Here is a 13,212-nt window from a genome sequence, read left to right on the forward strand (position 1 = left end):
GTTTAGGATATATTTTGTATAAGATTATCTTTCTCATTGTAACCCTATAAATATTGATCAATGGAAATCACTCTAATGAAGGAGTTTATATTATCTGACATGGTATCACAGCTTAGGTTAGATCTTGGGATCATATACAAAAATTCTCACCCTGCCGGTGGGTTAGAAAATTAAACCCACCGGCGGGATATACAAAGTTTTTTATGCTTCCGCAAACACACATATAGATTTTTTTTCTTTTCTCAAAGTTTTTTTAGAATCTTTATGTAACCTTGTGCCTCCTACGTAGCAATCGCGAAAGCCTCCTCCATCGTTGTTGTTGGCAATCGCATACACTACCGCCTCCCACTACTGGCAGTAACCACATCTGCCAACCTACTCCATGTGCCGCACTCTATTTCCACCTCCCCATGACCAACAATGATTCTTACATTGCCTTATTGGTTTTTTTTTTTACACATAATCACATAGATTTTGTTTTGGTGGTGGTATATCACAATAAGGTCAACTTTTGCACATCTCTTTTGCTATCAAGTTAGCTCCTTTTATTGTTGCAGCACTTGGAATCTTTGTGGAGTATTAATTCTTGCTACCTGGTTTCTCTTTTGAGAATTGATTAATTTCAAGCGGTGGGATTTAATCTTTTCTTGCGCAATTTTATTTGTTTTTCTTCAACTGTGATTTCACGTAGTAGTGTAGTGTCTTCTCTCCGATGATGGTTTGATCCCTTAACTTATTCTTCTCTGGATCTGCAACTTGGCCCAAGTATATGCGTGACTCTTCTCCTTCGGCCTAAAAGCGCATATCTCTACTATACGTAGGTCGTGGTTGTTGCTTCTCATCCTCATCACTAGCACACGTCTACTACTTCTCTTTTGATCATGGGTTACTATACTATCCTTGCCGTTCGATGCGTGATTCAGATCCAGTCTGAGCATCCGATTTTCTCCCGCTCTGATTGCGGGGGTGTGATAGAGAATATCCATACAATATTCTCATCCTAGGTTTAGGATATATTTTGTATAAGATTATCTTTGATATCTGTACATATCTTATAGTTACCTAATATGATTAGGTTTCTCATTGTAACCCTATAAATATTGATCAATGGAAATCACTCTAATGAAGGAGTTTATATTATCTGACAATAAGTATTATACATTGAGAAGGAACGAAAGAAATAATACGAGCATACAACATTCAATTCTCATTATTTATTTGTACTGAGTAATAACACAAGATGATGTTAATTTGAAAGTAAACAATAATTCTCATAGTGAAAATTAACAAAACTTAAGGTGCTAAGAGAAAATCGAAATAATTGAGGCAAATAATATTTCACTTCATATTATATAAGAAGTTCGAAGAACTAGTAGTAGAACGATATTACATTGGATATCTAGAGTATATATATAAATCATCTCTTTTTAGGATGAAATTCAAATAAACCCTAAAAACACCAAAACTTAATTAGTACTAGAAAAAAAAAATGGCTAGAAGCTCTAGCTTCACCCCACTTGTTAAAAAAGCTAGATTCATTAAAAAGTAGCCAAGACTTCAAATAAAGTTAGGTGCTTCATTTGTTCATTCCGGTGGCTTCCTTCACTGAATCCATTGTGTCTCGTGCCTTAGCTTGCATTTGTGCTCCAGCCTACATGTAAATATGTAATCAAATTATGGAATTAAGAATTTTCTAGCATGGGAGAAAATATGTCACCCTTGAAAGTAATATATACGATAAAATTTTATAATCAAAGTGCATGTCTTATTATACAACCGTCTCACACAAGACCTGGTTTAAAATAAGAGAAGTTAGAAACGGACCTCTTGAATGGATTCCTTGGTTGATTGGGCAGCGGAGCTAGCCTTGTCTGTCAAGTTGCTAGCCTTCTCCTGTGAGATAACACTCAACAAGAATTAGTACAAGTGCATACATGTTTAAGAATTGAACTGTGAAAATTAAGACAAAATTAAAAGTTTCAAAATTCTTACCTCGGTTTGGGCCTTGGCCTGACCAGCTTGGTAGTTAATGTTCTGTGAGTCCATTTTCTATGTATTGAACTTGTGTTTTCTTTTTGAGAAGATAAAGGTTTTCTTGCTTTTTTTACTTGTGAATAACTCAAGTGTTGATGATTTGCTTCTTAGAAAAGGAGTGTATTTATAGATGTTTTTTATGATCGAGTGAGTGGTTGATACTTTTGTGGAATGTCCTCCTTACAAATGGTGCTAAGATGTTGATTATGATCCATAATTCAAGGAAAATTAAGAATTGGAAGATCTAAAAATATTTCAATTATATTTTGATAATAATAATGTTGTATTTAGTTTGATTAGTTCCTTGCCAAGTGGTAATGTAATCGTTAGATTAGGGTTAGAGATGAAGTTTGGAGGGGAAATAGGAGGGTGTACGTTTTTATGGTTTCCCCTTCAATCTCGGTTTATTGAAGTTTACATATTTTATAATTAAAAACAAACATGTGCTTCAATGTTTTATATTAGCAACCAATAATTTTAACTTTTATTATTAGCTAAAAGAAATTCAGCAGCAATTACATATTTTATAATCAATAGACATTTTCCACTCACACTCTAATACGGGCCAAGATGAGTTAAACCACTTCATTAGCTTCCTAAAACAACGAGTTTAAAAAAAAAAATACTTAATGTTCAGATTTAAATTAGACCCATGCCCATCTATCTATTTCTCTTGTAGTTTTACACTACTTATGAAGCTATGAACAATTGGTCCCCTAAAAATATACGAAGTACTTACTTATATTATCAATGTCCAAATGGGCTGATATACTCGAATTGGGTAAGCAAAAATGACATGACAAGTTATTTAAAATAAGCCAGTGGGTTGGGCCACTTGGCCTATTTACCTAGAGAGAGCCATAAGGCCCAATTCAAAGATGTACCCTGAAGGCCTGAAGTATTACCAATTAACTCTTCTGTATATTACTCGTAAAATGAATATTACCATATTCACCTAACTTTCCCTCCCGATTCCAGGAGATCCTTGGATCAATTCTCACTCTCACGTCCCACCCTTGTGGCTCTCTAAACACACACACAAAAAAAAAAAAAAAAAAAAAAAATCACCTAACTTCTCTATTGCATTATTGCATGTATACTCTGACAATAGGATGATCTTCATAATCTTTTCTTTATGCTAGTAATATTAATATCCCTTACTCGAAGATATAATTCACATTATGACATTATTAGATAAATATTATGAGGAGATAATATCAAAGATACATCTTTGAATCTTTGATACTTCAACAATGTAGCTCCACCTCTACATTAACCATTTTTTATGTCAACGTGGTGAAGATTTTCCCAATACAATATTTGATATTATCATTACATTGCCCTTAAATATCCGTCTTTTAATACTTTATATACTTCTATATATAGTACTCCGTATATTGGAAATTTATTATCCTCTTTAATAATTACGAGAGATTTATCAAATGGAGACATGGAGTCCTTTAATTGAAGGTTTGCTAGTTCTAGCTCGGATAAGGGCAAAAATTTCACAATAAGATAAGTTTCTAATTAAATTAGTAGGATGATTTTTATTCGACTAACAAATCATCCTTAATCCTTATGTTGCAACTTGTAAAGGTACAATATGTGACTTGACGGTTTATCCGTATTGTTTAATTAATTTCCTCATATGCTAATATGGAGATTTAAACGTGTGTGACACACTATTACTCTAACTAGTTCTTGTTAAAGCCTTATAATACGCTCAAATTAAATGAGAATCTTATAATCTCATGCACAATTAATTTTGTGCACTTGCGCTAGCTTAAGGAACAATGATGTCTCTAAATTATAATTACATTCAAACTTCAATTCAATCTTATAGTAAAAATTACGGTAAAACGTAAACCTGGTTTCAGTGGTTTGTAATTCACAAGACTTTTAATTTATATAATTATCTAATCTAAGAAGAACAAATAAGAAACTAGATTATTATTTGCATGGCTCCTTAAATAGAGCATACAAGATTAACAAAATTACTATGAGAAAACCAAAAAAAAAAAAAAATGCCCTAGAAAATCTGGCACAGTCAAGCTAAGCTTCCTCAATGGCTCATAATTTTCGAAATGTAATTAATGAACTGCATCTATTTGCTGCTGCTCATGGAATCCTTCACTGCTTCCATAGCGCCTTGTGCTTTAGCTTGCATTTGTGCTCCGGTCTACATTAAACACAAAATTCATATATTATTCATAACCTAATATAAGTTTATATATATATGTACATATAATTTCATAAATGTAACACTAGTTGTAAAAAATGATGTATAAGGGCAATAAGAATGGACCTCTTGGCATGATTCCTTGGCAGATTGGACAGCATTGTTAGCCTTTTCTGAGATGTTGCTAGTCTTCTCCTGTAACCCAAACCAATAAATATAAAAACTTATAATATACGTTATACGAAGTAGGTGATTTTTAACAAAACATTATTCAATTCGACTAAACTCATTAACATCTAAACTATTTTGCAACCATTTTGAATGGTCGTCGTAGATGTTAATTAGTTCACCACTTCACAGAGACGGGTGTTGCTTTATATTTTTTTTTTTTTATATTTTACTTAGATATTTAACTTGTATTCATTTAGTATTGTCAAAATATTCTCTTTCAGTTTCTGGTTGTCAAAAAAAAAAATGTCGTAAGTTGATAAGGAATATCCTATTTAACTTTGTAGTAACGATATATAAAACAAACCAAATGTTGTTTTATTACCTTGGCTTGGCCCTTGGCCTCACCAGCATGGACACCAAGATTTTCAGAGGAGTTATTCATTTTCTGTTAATTTCTTTGAAAGAAAATGTGTTTTTTGTTTTAAGCTATTGAAAACACTGAATTTTGGATGATTTGCTTCAATTCCAAGGTTAAAGAGAGTTATATATAGTTGTTGCATCACATGAAAAAAGTTGACAATTGTATGCATGTAATGAAATCTTTAGTCTTCGATATGTGATTGGTAATTTTTTTTTTAAAAAAAAATTAAGTTAGGAAAAAAAGCAGACGTTAAAAAATTAGTTGATATAAGATCCATAGTTTAAGGAAATTCCTTTAGAAGAGGTACTAGCTTAGATGTACTCTATTGGTTTTTGTTTTGAACTTTTGATAACAAGTGGTACGGTTGTCCCTGTTTCTAGCTTTTAGTTGATGGTTGCAAGAAATTAGTTTTAACACGTTATAATCATTCTAATTACTTTGTAGGTTAAGTTCTTTGCTCTCTACAAAAATTATATTACTCATATTTTGCATATGGCAATTAAATGTTTTGTTAATGGAAATCGTCAGTCAATCAATTGGAAAGAAAAGTATAACAATTACTCCCAATTTCGTATCCTCAATCAATCAATAACACTATATTTTAATCGTGTTATTATTTATTTTAATTTGACATGTGTTTAAAAAAAATTAGCACTATTATGCCATCACTTTCTCTCTTTAAATTTACCACTATCATTCAACAAATGATAATATAGATTGACAGAATAGCATTATATTAGTTGAAATGAAATGATATTATATTATATTCATTGAGATAGAATGATTATTCAATTCAAGGCATTGGTTCAATTCATTCCCTCATTGAATATGAGAAAATTCAAGTTTCTCTCTAAGATAAATTTATAAATATATCTCCTCTCATAATCTAATCTATTTTTTTTTTTTTAAATGATAAAAGTGAAATAAAAATAAATGCATAAAGTTGTGAGATGAGATAAACTTAAAGAGATTAACCTGGGCTCGATCTCATCACACCTTCATCAAACAAATATATTATATTCAGTGCAAAAATTTTATTAAATCATTTAAAGTTAATCCTACGTCATATTCAAACATAGTTAAGAACTTGTTTTCTTCAGCTTAATTTCAGTTTACTTTCAGAACTTGCCCTTATGTGTCCCATGTCCCGTTTCTAAAAGCTTTTCATATTTATTTTATTGATTGATAAGAATAAACAATCAGCACATTATTGAGGTGATAGTATACAAAATTATATCCAAATCAATTAAAAAGACCTCTAGAAGAATTGAACAAGATGCCAAAACGCTTTTTCCAACATCATGGGGATACTTTTCAATTAAAATCATGCTTTAATTCATGCTTCCAAATCTTATCTTATAAATTTAATTCAAAGGAAAGAATATTTGGCGTGTAAAGGGATTGGAATTCCACATCATATCAACATCAGCAGCTGTTATCACGCGGGAAGCACACTTAGACATTACAACCTCTAATTTGTCGTATTTTACAACTTGCCAACAATCTCACTTTAATTCTTGCCCAACCCTTACCAATTTTTTTCAATTTGCTCAATGTATAATTATGGAAATATGTCATCCTCTTACCTAATTATATTACTAATTAAGGTATGTTTTATTCATCTAATTTGAATTATCTAATAATGTAATTTAAATATTTAATCATCAAATTTACTTATTAGGCTAATTTCAAATGAATGTGTTAAGTAAGATATTTGGTAATTACTTAGTTGACACGGAGTGTTATTGAACCATTCATAAATTAGTTATTTGAATAAGTGAAGAGTAATCTATTACTTTGTTTAAAGTATTACGGAGTACTATATTATGATAATATTAAATACGTGAAAATGATATATCAATTTTAATTTTACATTTTATAGGTAATTAATAAATTGCCTATATAATTATCAAAGCAATTGGTTCAAAATTATTTTTCTTATTCAAATATTTGCCAATCTAAAATGAACTTTAATAAAGAAAATAATTTGTCAAAGAAAATGACTATTAACAATTTAGACATTTCATTCTTTAGAATATTAATTAAGCGTTGAACATATAGTTGGAAGAAAGTAACATTTTTGAAATATTCTTTCTTTAATCGATTATAGTTTGAAAAAAAATTACATAAAAAAATGAATGTGCTTCATGCATGACTAATTAATATTTTGAGGAAGACTAATAGCTCTTCAATCAACCATTATCTACATCGATCGTAAATTACATATGACTCATATGAGCTTTTGAAGATTAGACTATTTGGGCCACTTGATAAAGACTTCCTCTATAACAAACTATGAAATAAGTGGATAAGTTATAATGGTATTTAAAATATACTAAATTGCTTTTTTTAGATTTTAAGCAAGTTACGTGTAGATGTGAGATCGTCTCACACTAACTTATTCTCGGATATTCTCGTATTAAAAATAGTAAGAACTTACAACTCAAGTTAAGTGTTACTTTATAGCTTATGCAGTTATGCATGTATGTTAGATCAACAGATCGTTCACTAAGTGATACACACATGTATATGTGGCCTCACACTAATTTATTCTCACTTATTAACAAAGGTACAAATCACTTTTAATGGGTTTACCTTGCCTCAAAAAATTCACACAAGTTACAAGATTGAGCCACGGCTTTAATTGACACACGTTAGTTTAAAGATCGTATTTTGACATGACTTTATAGGTTTAAAGATTACTCCGTTTTTTTAATTTCTAAGTGGTATTTCATAATCATCAAAATATTCAAAGAACAATATTTAGATTATAAACAAATCCACTTGAAAATTATCATTATCACAAGAAGTAAATCAACATTTACAATTCTTGAGAAATGAATTTAATTACAACCAAAAAAACGTGTTACTTTCTTTAATAGAAAGTTCTAATTTATTTATGTACATCCAAGCAGCAGCAAATTTACCCTTCAGTCTCTCACAGTCCAACACAACCTTTCATTCTTCTCTTCAATTCCATCCTACAAAAATCAAGTTAGAAAAAAGTTAGATCATACATCAAAAAAAACAATATTCATATTTTTTTTTTGCTTATAATAAAACTATTAATAATGTTACATCAAAATAAAAACAAAAGATTGATGTATACCCCATGAGTTGCCTATCAAGGTTAGAAGAGGACAACATCCCTCTATTTTCTTCAGCCCTTCTTAAAAGGTAAGGAATGACCTCCTCAACTGGCCCAAATGTTAAGTATTTGCTCACTTGAAAACCAGCATTTTTTAGCCCAAATGAAAGCGCCTCCGACATTCCATATAATTGAGCAAATTGTAGCCTTTCATTCTCCTTTCCTATCCCCAATTCCCTCGCTTTCGTCGCAGCCAATTTCCCTAAGATAACACAACAAATCATCAGCATTTGAAAGACAACATATAAAGGTAACGAAAAGGGTATTATTTGTGAGACATAAAATATTCATTTAAATTACCTGATTCGACATTATGGGTAGCAAGGACTGCGGCACCTGACCCACTAACGATTTTATTGAGCATAAATGATGCACAATCATTGTAACAATCATGTGTATCTTGAATAGTGTTATGAATAGGAGACTCAAACCCTAGTGAAGCAGCCAACTTGCTCTCACTAGACATATAAGCACCTCGTACAATCTTAAACCCAATTGGTAAACCCATTTTCTCAGCAGCTTCGGTTGCTATTAACATTCTTTCTTTAGCATCTTTTAAGTACGCTTGAAGTGTACCGTACACAATTGGGGTGTCACCCAATTTGTTGTACTCAATCGCCGAGTTATACGTCAAGTAGTCGATCCCGGGTTGAATTTTTGTGTCCTCGGCATCAACCGTTAACGGTACATTAAGCTCTAAACATCTTTGACAAAGTTTAGATAATCGTTCGTGGGCTAATTCAAGGTCTTGCTCTTCTTGTCGGGTTAGCGGGTCGGGTTTGTCTAGGGTATGGTATAAAGGGCTTATATGGGATAAAATTGGTAACGTGTTTTGTTTCCAAGGGAGTTTAATTGAAGGGTTCTGTTTCTCCCATCTAAGCCAATTGCTAATTTTAACCAACAAGTCCATACGACAAATTGCACTAATCTTCACTATCACAAAGCTTACCTGCCAAAAGAAATAGTAACAAACTTTTATTAGGTAAATTCTAAAAGTGCTAAAAAAAATGATGCAAAAAAACGTGTCACACATTAAAGTTGGCAAATTTTTATCTTGGTTTGGTTACAGATCTTCTTTGAATTGCCTCTCATCTTGAAATCTTATTGCCTCCATCATCTCTTCATCATCCATGCATCATGCCTCGATTGATATAGTCGTCCTTGGCCTAGTCGCGAGACCTCCACCTTAAGTGCAAGGTCCCGGACCATGCATAATTAGTCCTCGTGCGATGTACGATTGCTGTAGTAGATATTTGGGTTTTTGGGTCCCAATATCCCATGTAACTTGTTAGCATATACTCATATAGTACACACACCGGATTTTTTTTATCATATCCTCACAAAAACTTAACCAAACCAAACCAAAAGTCCAAAAGTGCCATGCAAACCTACCTAATAAGTCCTAAAAAAGGCAAATATCATGCAACAAAAATACCCAATAACATATTTTAATTAAATAAAGAAACTTACCTCAATCAATCAAAATTATACAAAAATAAAACATGATTAAATATAAAAAAAATAATATAAAAATTTTAAACATACCGAAGATGGAGGGAATAACTTGGTTGATTCAATAGTATTGAGAAAAGTCTTGTAATTCTGATCACATGAATCATTATCATAAGCATGCTCTAATCCATAGTTTAACATCCCTCTTAATCCATCACCATATAATTTTTGGACCGTCTCACTAGTTTCCTTCAAATCTTTTCCAGCAACAAATTGCTCATAAAAACTATGTTTAACAGACCCTAAAATTGCCTGACGAAATCCAGGAACATCAAGCAATTTTGATCTCATAACCCAAATACCCATATCAACAACAGGATCAATTGATGCCATGTTAAGATTACACACTGATCTTATCAATTTTGTGGTTGAAAAAGTTGAAAACAACTCTTGGGTATTCTCAAAATTCAGAATTGAGGACTCTGTTTTGGTATTGGTTTTGGTTTCGGTTTCGGTTTCGGTTCCGGTTTCGGGTTTTTTCACAACGAATGATTCAGGTTTTTCATCGAAATTGAAGGGTAAAACTGGTAAGGTAGAAGGAGATGAATTTAAAGGCTTTGTGATTTGGCTAAATCTCTGAAAAAGCTTTGGTGTAAATCGAATTGCCATCAATTGATAAGAATTCCCTGTTTTCCCCCTGTTTTTTATCTGTAAATTCCTCTGTTTTTCCTCTGTTTCTCTCTGTTTTCTTATTTCTCTCTGTTTTTTCTCTGTATTTTTAAGAAAAAAGGTTTTTGTGAGTTGCTGAAGTTGAGAACAAAAAGGGTGTATTTATATTGAAAAATATTAGGGTAAGTTGTTTTTAAAAATTGACTAAAAAGACAGTTAAAATTTGAGGTTATACTAATTTTTTGAGCCGTTGAAGAGAGAAAAGGCTGTATTGAAGCTGTAATTAGCGAAATAACAGGTCTATTGTTTACTAATTAAGGGAATCTTTCAAGGTGAGGATTCCTTGAATCTTATATACGTCAGCATTGAATCATACGGAGTAAAACACATCTATATTACGTGGAAAGTTTATGTTCTTTATGATTACAGCTATGTGTTCTTGCCATGCAAATAAATTAAAAAAAAAAAAAAAAAAAGTGATATTGCTTTCTAAAAATTAAATACGGACTTCTTTCTAAATCATGTGACATGTCTATAAAAACTCATGAGATTTCAATTTATTGTATAAAATCACATTGATTTGGCATCGGAAACAATTTACAAACCTTAATAAAAGGAAAAAACTAATACGAGTATCACATTTTAGTAATTTATACATGGAAACAAATCTTTTCACATATATACATAATGTTGAAAATAGTATTACCGAGGATTATCTTCATAAGTGTATGAATCATAAAACCCTTAAAAAAAAAAGTATGAATCATAAAATCACATGTTGATTATCATAATTAAAGTTTGATCTCTTACCTAACTTTTACAACTTGTTTTAATGTATTTACTAAAGATAAAAGATTCATTACTTCATTAGTAACGCAACTAATAGTCTACTAAATTAAAGAAAAAGAGAATCCTTCTACGAGTACTATATTTAACTAATCTAATTTGAGAATTTACGAGCTTACATTTAGGGCTTCATATTTCCATAATCACTCCTTTTAACTAGTACTAGTACTCCGTACGAATATACAGTCATTTATGACTAATACGAGTACAATGTACTTCTTTTTTTGTTTCGTAAAATTACAACATTTATTAGTTATTAACACCTTTTTTTTCATAGTCACAAGAGTCATAAGTAAAAAAAAAAACTTAATATATTAGAGCCGGTTCACATTTGCTGAACTGAGTTGAACTGAACTGAACTGATTGAAGTTGAATTGAATAAAAAAAAAAAAAAACTCGGTAAATAAATAAAAAGAGTTTCTTGAATCGTACTGAAAGTATCGCGTAATAAATAATGTTGGTCGGTTTAAGAATTGAAAAAAGAAACACCGACTTGCAACTAATTAGGGAGAGTTGTCAAATTGCCAAAACAAAGTGGCAACCCCTTCAACTTCAACTTCAACTTCAAACTTAAAACTGAATTAATTAAAAAGATAAACATTAAGTTAATTGGCATGTGGTGCTGACTAAGATACACCCCTTACATTTTATTTTATGACTATCTTAATTTCGTATGACTATGACCTTAAGTTTATTCAACGTTCAACCCTTTAGAATTTTGTCCGTCAAGCATGCTTCATTGTATTTTCTTTTTTTTTTTTCTTTTTTTTTTCTTTTTTTTTTATTATTATTTTTTTTAAGTTACGGTTCAAATATCTCACTTTAATTTTTTTATTTTGATTTTACGAACATTTTAATTATTTATTTATTTAAAATCTTACTTTAATATCTAATTTTTTTTAGGAAACTTTAATATCTAATTTTTGTTTATCATCGAGTGATAAAACTGTAAATAAATTCAATAAGTTAATATGACATTGTCGTAAATAATTAACAATTATTATTATTATTATTATTATTATTATTATTATTAATTTTTTTTTACTCGTACCAAATTAGTCTCAATAAACACTGCACCAAAAGTCTTATGATATCATATTTAATAAAAATAATTTTTTTTTAAAAAAAAAAGGTTAATTTGATAACAATTTTTCTAAAATATCTTGGATCAGCATATATAATACATTATTTCATATTATTTACAACGATTTGACATAAAATAAAGAGGAAAAATATCTAATCGTTGCAAATAATATAAAACGGAGGTAGTATAAGAAATAACAACATACACACATAGGGTCATTGGGAGTATATATGTAGTACATTCTTTTAGTGATTGTATGTCATATAACTAGTCATGTCATGTCATGACTCATGAGTGATTAGTTGATTGACGATCGTTAATCCCACGTCCCACCATATAAAATATGTTATCTAGTTGTAGTAATCTTCACTATCTATATTAATTATTCGTGACCACGTACGTACGTAATACATTATTGATTTGTTGCTCCATGGTCCAACTAGTTAGATTGCAACTTGTTAATTTTTTTTTTTTATTTCTTCCATACCCCTCATTATCATAGGTTTTCAGTCCACTATACAGTAGGAGTGTTTTCATTCAGATTTGATGATTTGCTAATTTTTTATTTATTTTATTTATTTTTAATTTCAAATAATCGTTACTTTCAGGTTGTGATTAAAACTTCTGTTAAGAGAGGAGCTCAAACCACTTAAGATATCCCTCAATCTCTTGGTACCGACTGATTTAGGTATTCAATGTTTTATATTCCATTCCATCACATATATTATGGTTACTTTAATTTGGAGTAATTCACAACTTATTGGTACTTGTAAGTTGTACTTTTACTTTTTTTATCGAATACAATGCCTTGATTGAACATGCCACATGCACCTTTACTACTCCGTAATACAAACTTCAATAAAGACTTGTTTTGTTAACCTTATTTTCACTTATTTTGAATTTAAACATATTTGAAAAATAAATTATAGGACGATAAAGATTAATCAATTTCAGATTACAACTAAAATAAGGAATAACCGAATAAGCTTACCTTTGTGAAAAGAGCTCACTCTTATAGTTGCTCACCTAATTACCCCTATGATTTTATACGTTTATGTTGCTACCTCTAATTGAAATGAACACTTATGAGACAAAGAATACTAATTTCATTACACAATAATTCAAAATATAAAAAATAAAAAAAAAAATAAAAATCAACAAGGTCATATTCGAAAATAGCTATAGTTTTGCACTAGTTGATGATGGTA

General features: G+C 30.5%; 1 protein-coding gene across 1 annotated transcript; it reads right to left on the bottom strand.

Annotated features, from left to right (window-relative positions):
• Positions 1 to 7,567: 7,567 nt before the first annotated feature.
• On the bottom strand, positions 7,568 to 10,340 carry LOC145642325 (proline dehydrogenase 2, mitochondrial-like). Its single transcript, XM_081693458.1, has 4 exons — positions 9,499 to 10,340; positions 8,254 to 8,902; positions 7,915 to 8,155; positions 7,568 to 7,786 (listed from the first exon to the last, which is right to left on the bottom strand). The coding sequence occupies exons 1-4, from the start codon at positions 10,072 to 10,074 to the stop codon at positions 7,744 to 7,746; spliced, it is 1,509 nt and encodes a 502-aa protein (XP_081549584.1). The 5' UTR covers positions 10,075 to 10,340; the 3' UTR covers positions 7,568 to 7,743.
• Positions 10,341 to 13,212: the final 2,872 nt, after the last annotated feature.

This window comes from Chenopodium album, chromosome 8, assembly GCF_948465745.1.
Source record: "Chenopodium album chromosome 8, dcCheAlbu1.1, whole genome shotgun sequence".
Lineage (NCBI taxonomy): Eukaryota > Viridiplantae > Streptophyta > Magnoliopsida > Caryophyllales > Amaranthaceae > Chenopodium > Chenopodium album.

Coding starts and splice junctions, on each gene's coding strand:
- LOC145642325 (XM_081693458.1), bottom strand. CDS start 10,074: ATGGCAATTCGATTTACACCAAAGCTTTTTCAGAGATTTAGCCAAATC. Junction 8,156..8,253: donor TACCCATAATGTCGAATCAG/GTAATTTAAATG, acceptor GTGTTATCTTAG/GGAAATTGGCTGCGACGAAA. Junction 7,787..7,914: donor CTTGATAGGCAACTCATGGG/GTATACATCAAT, acceptor TGATTTTTGTAG/GATGGAATTGAAGAGAAGAA.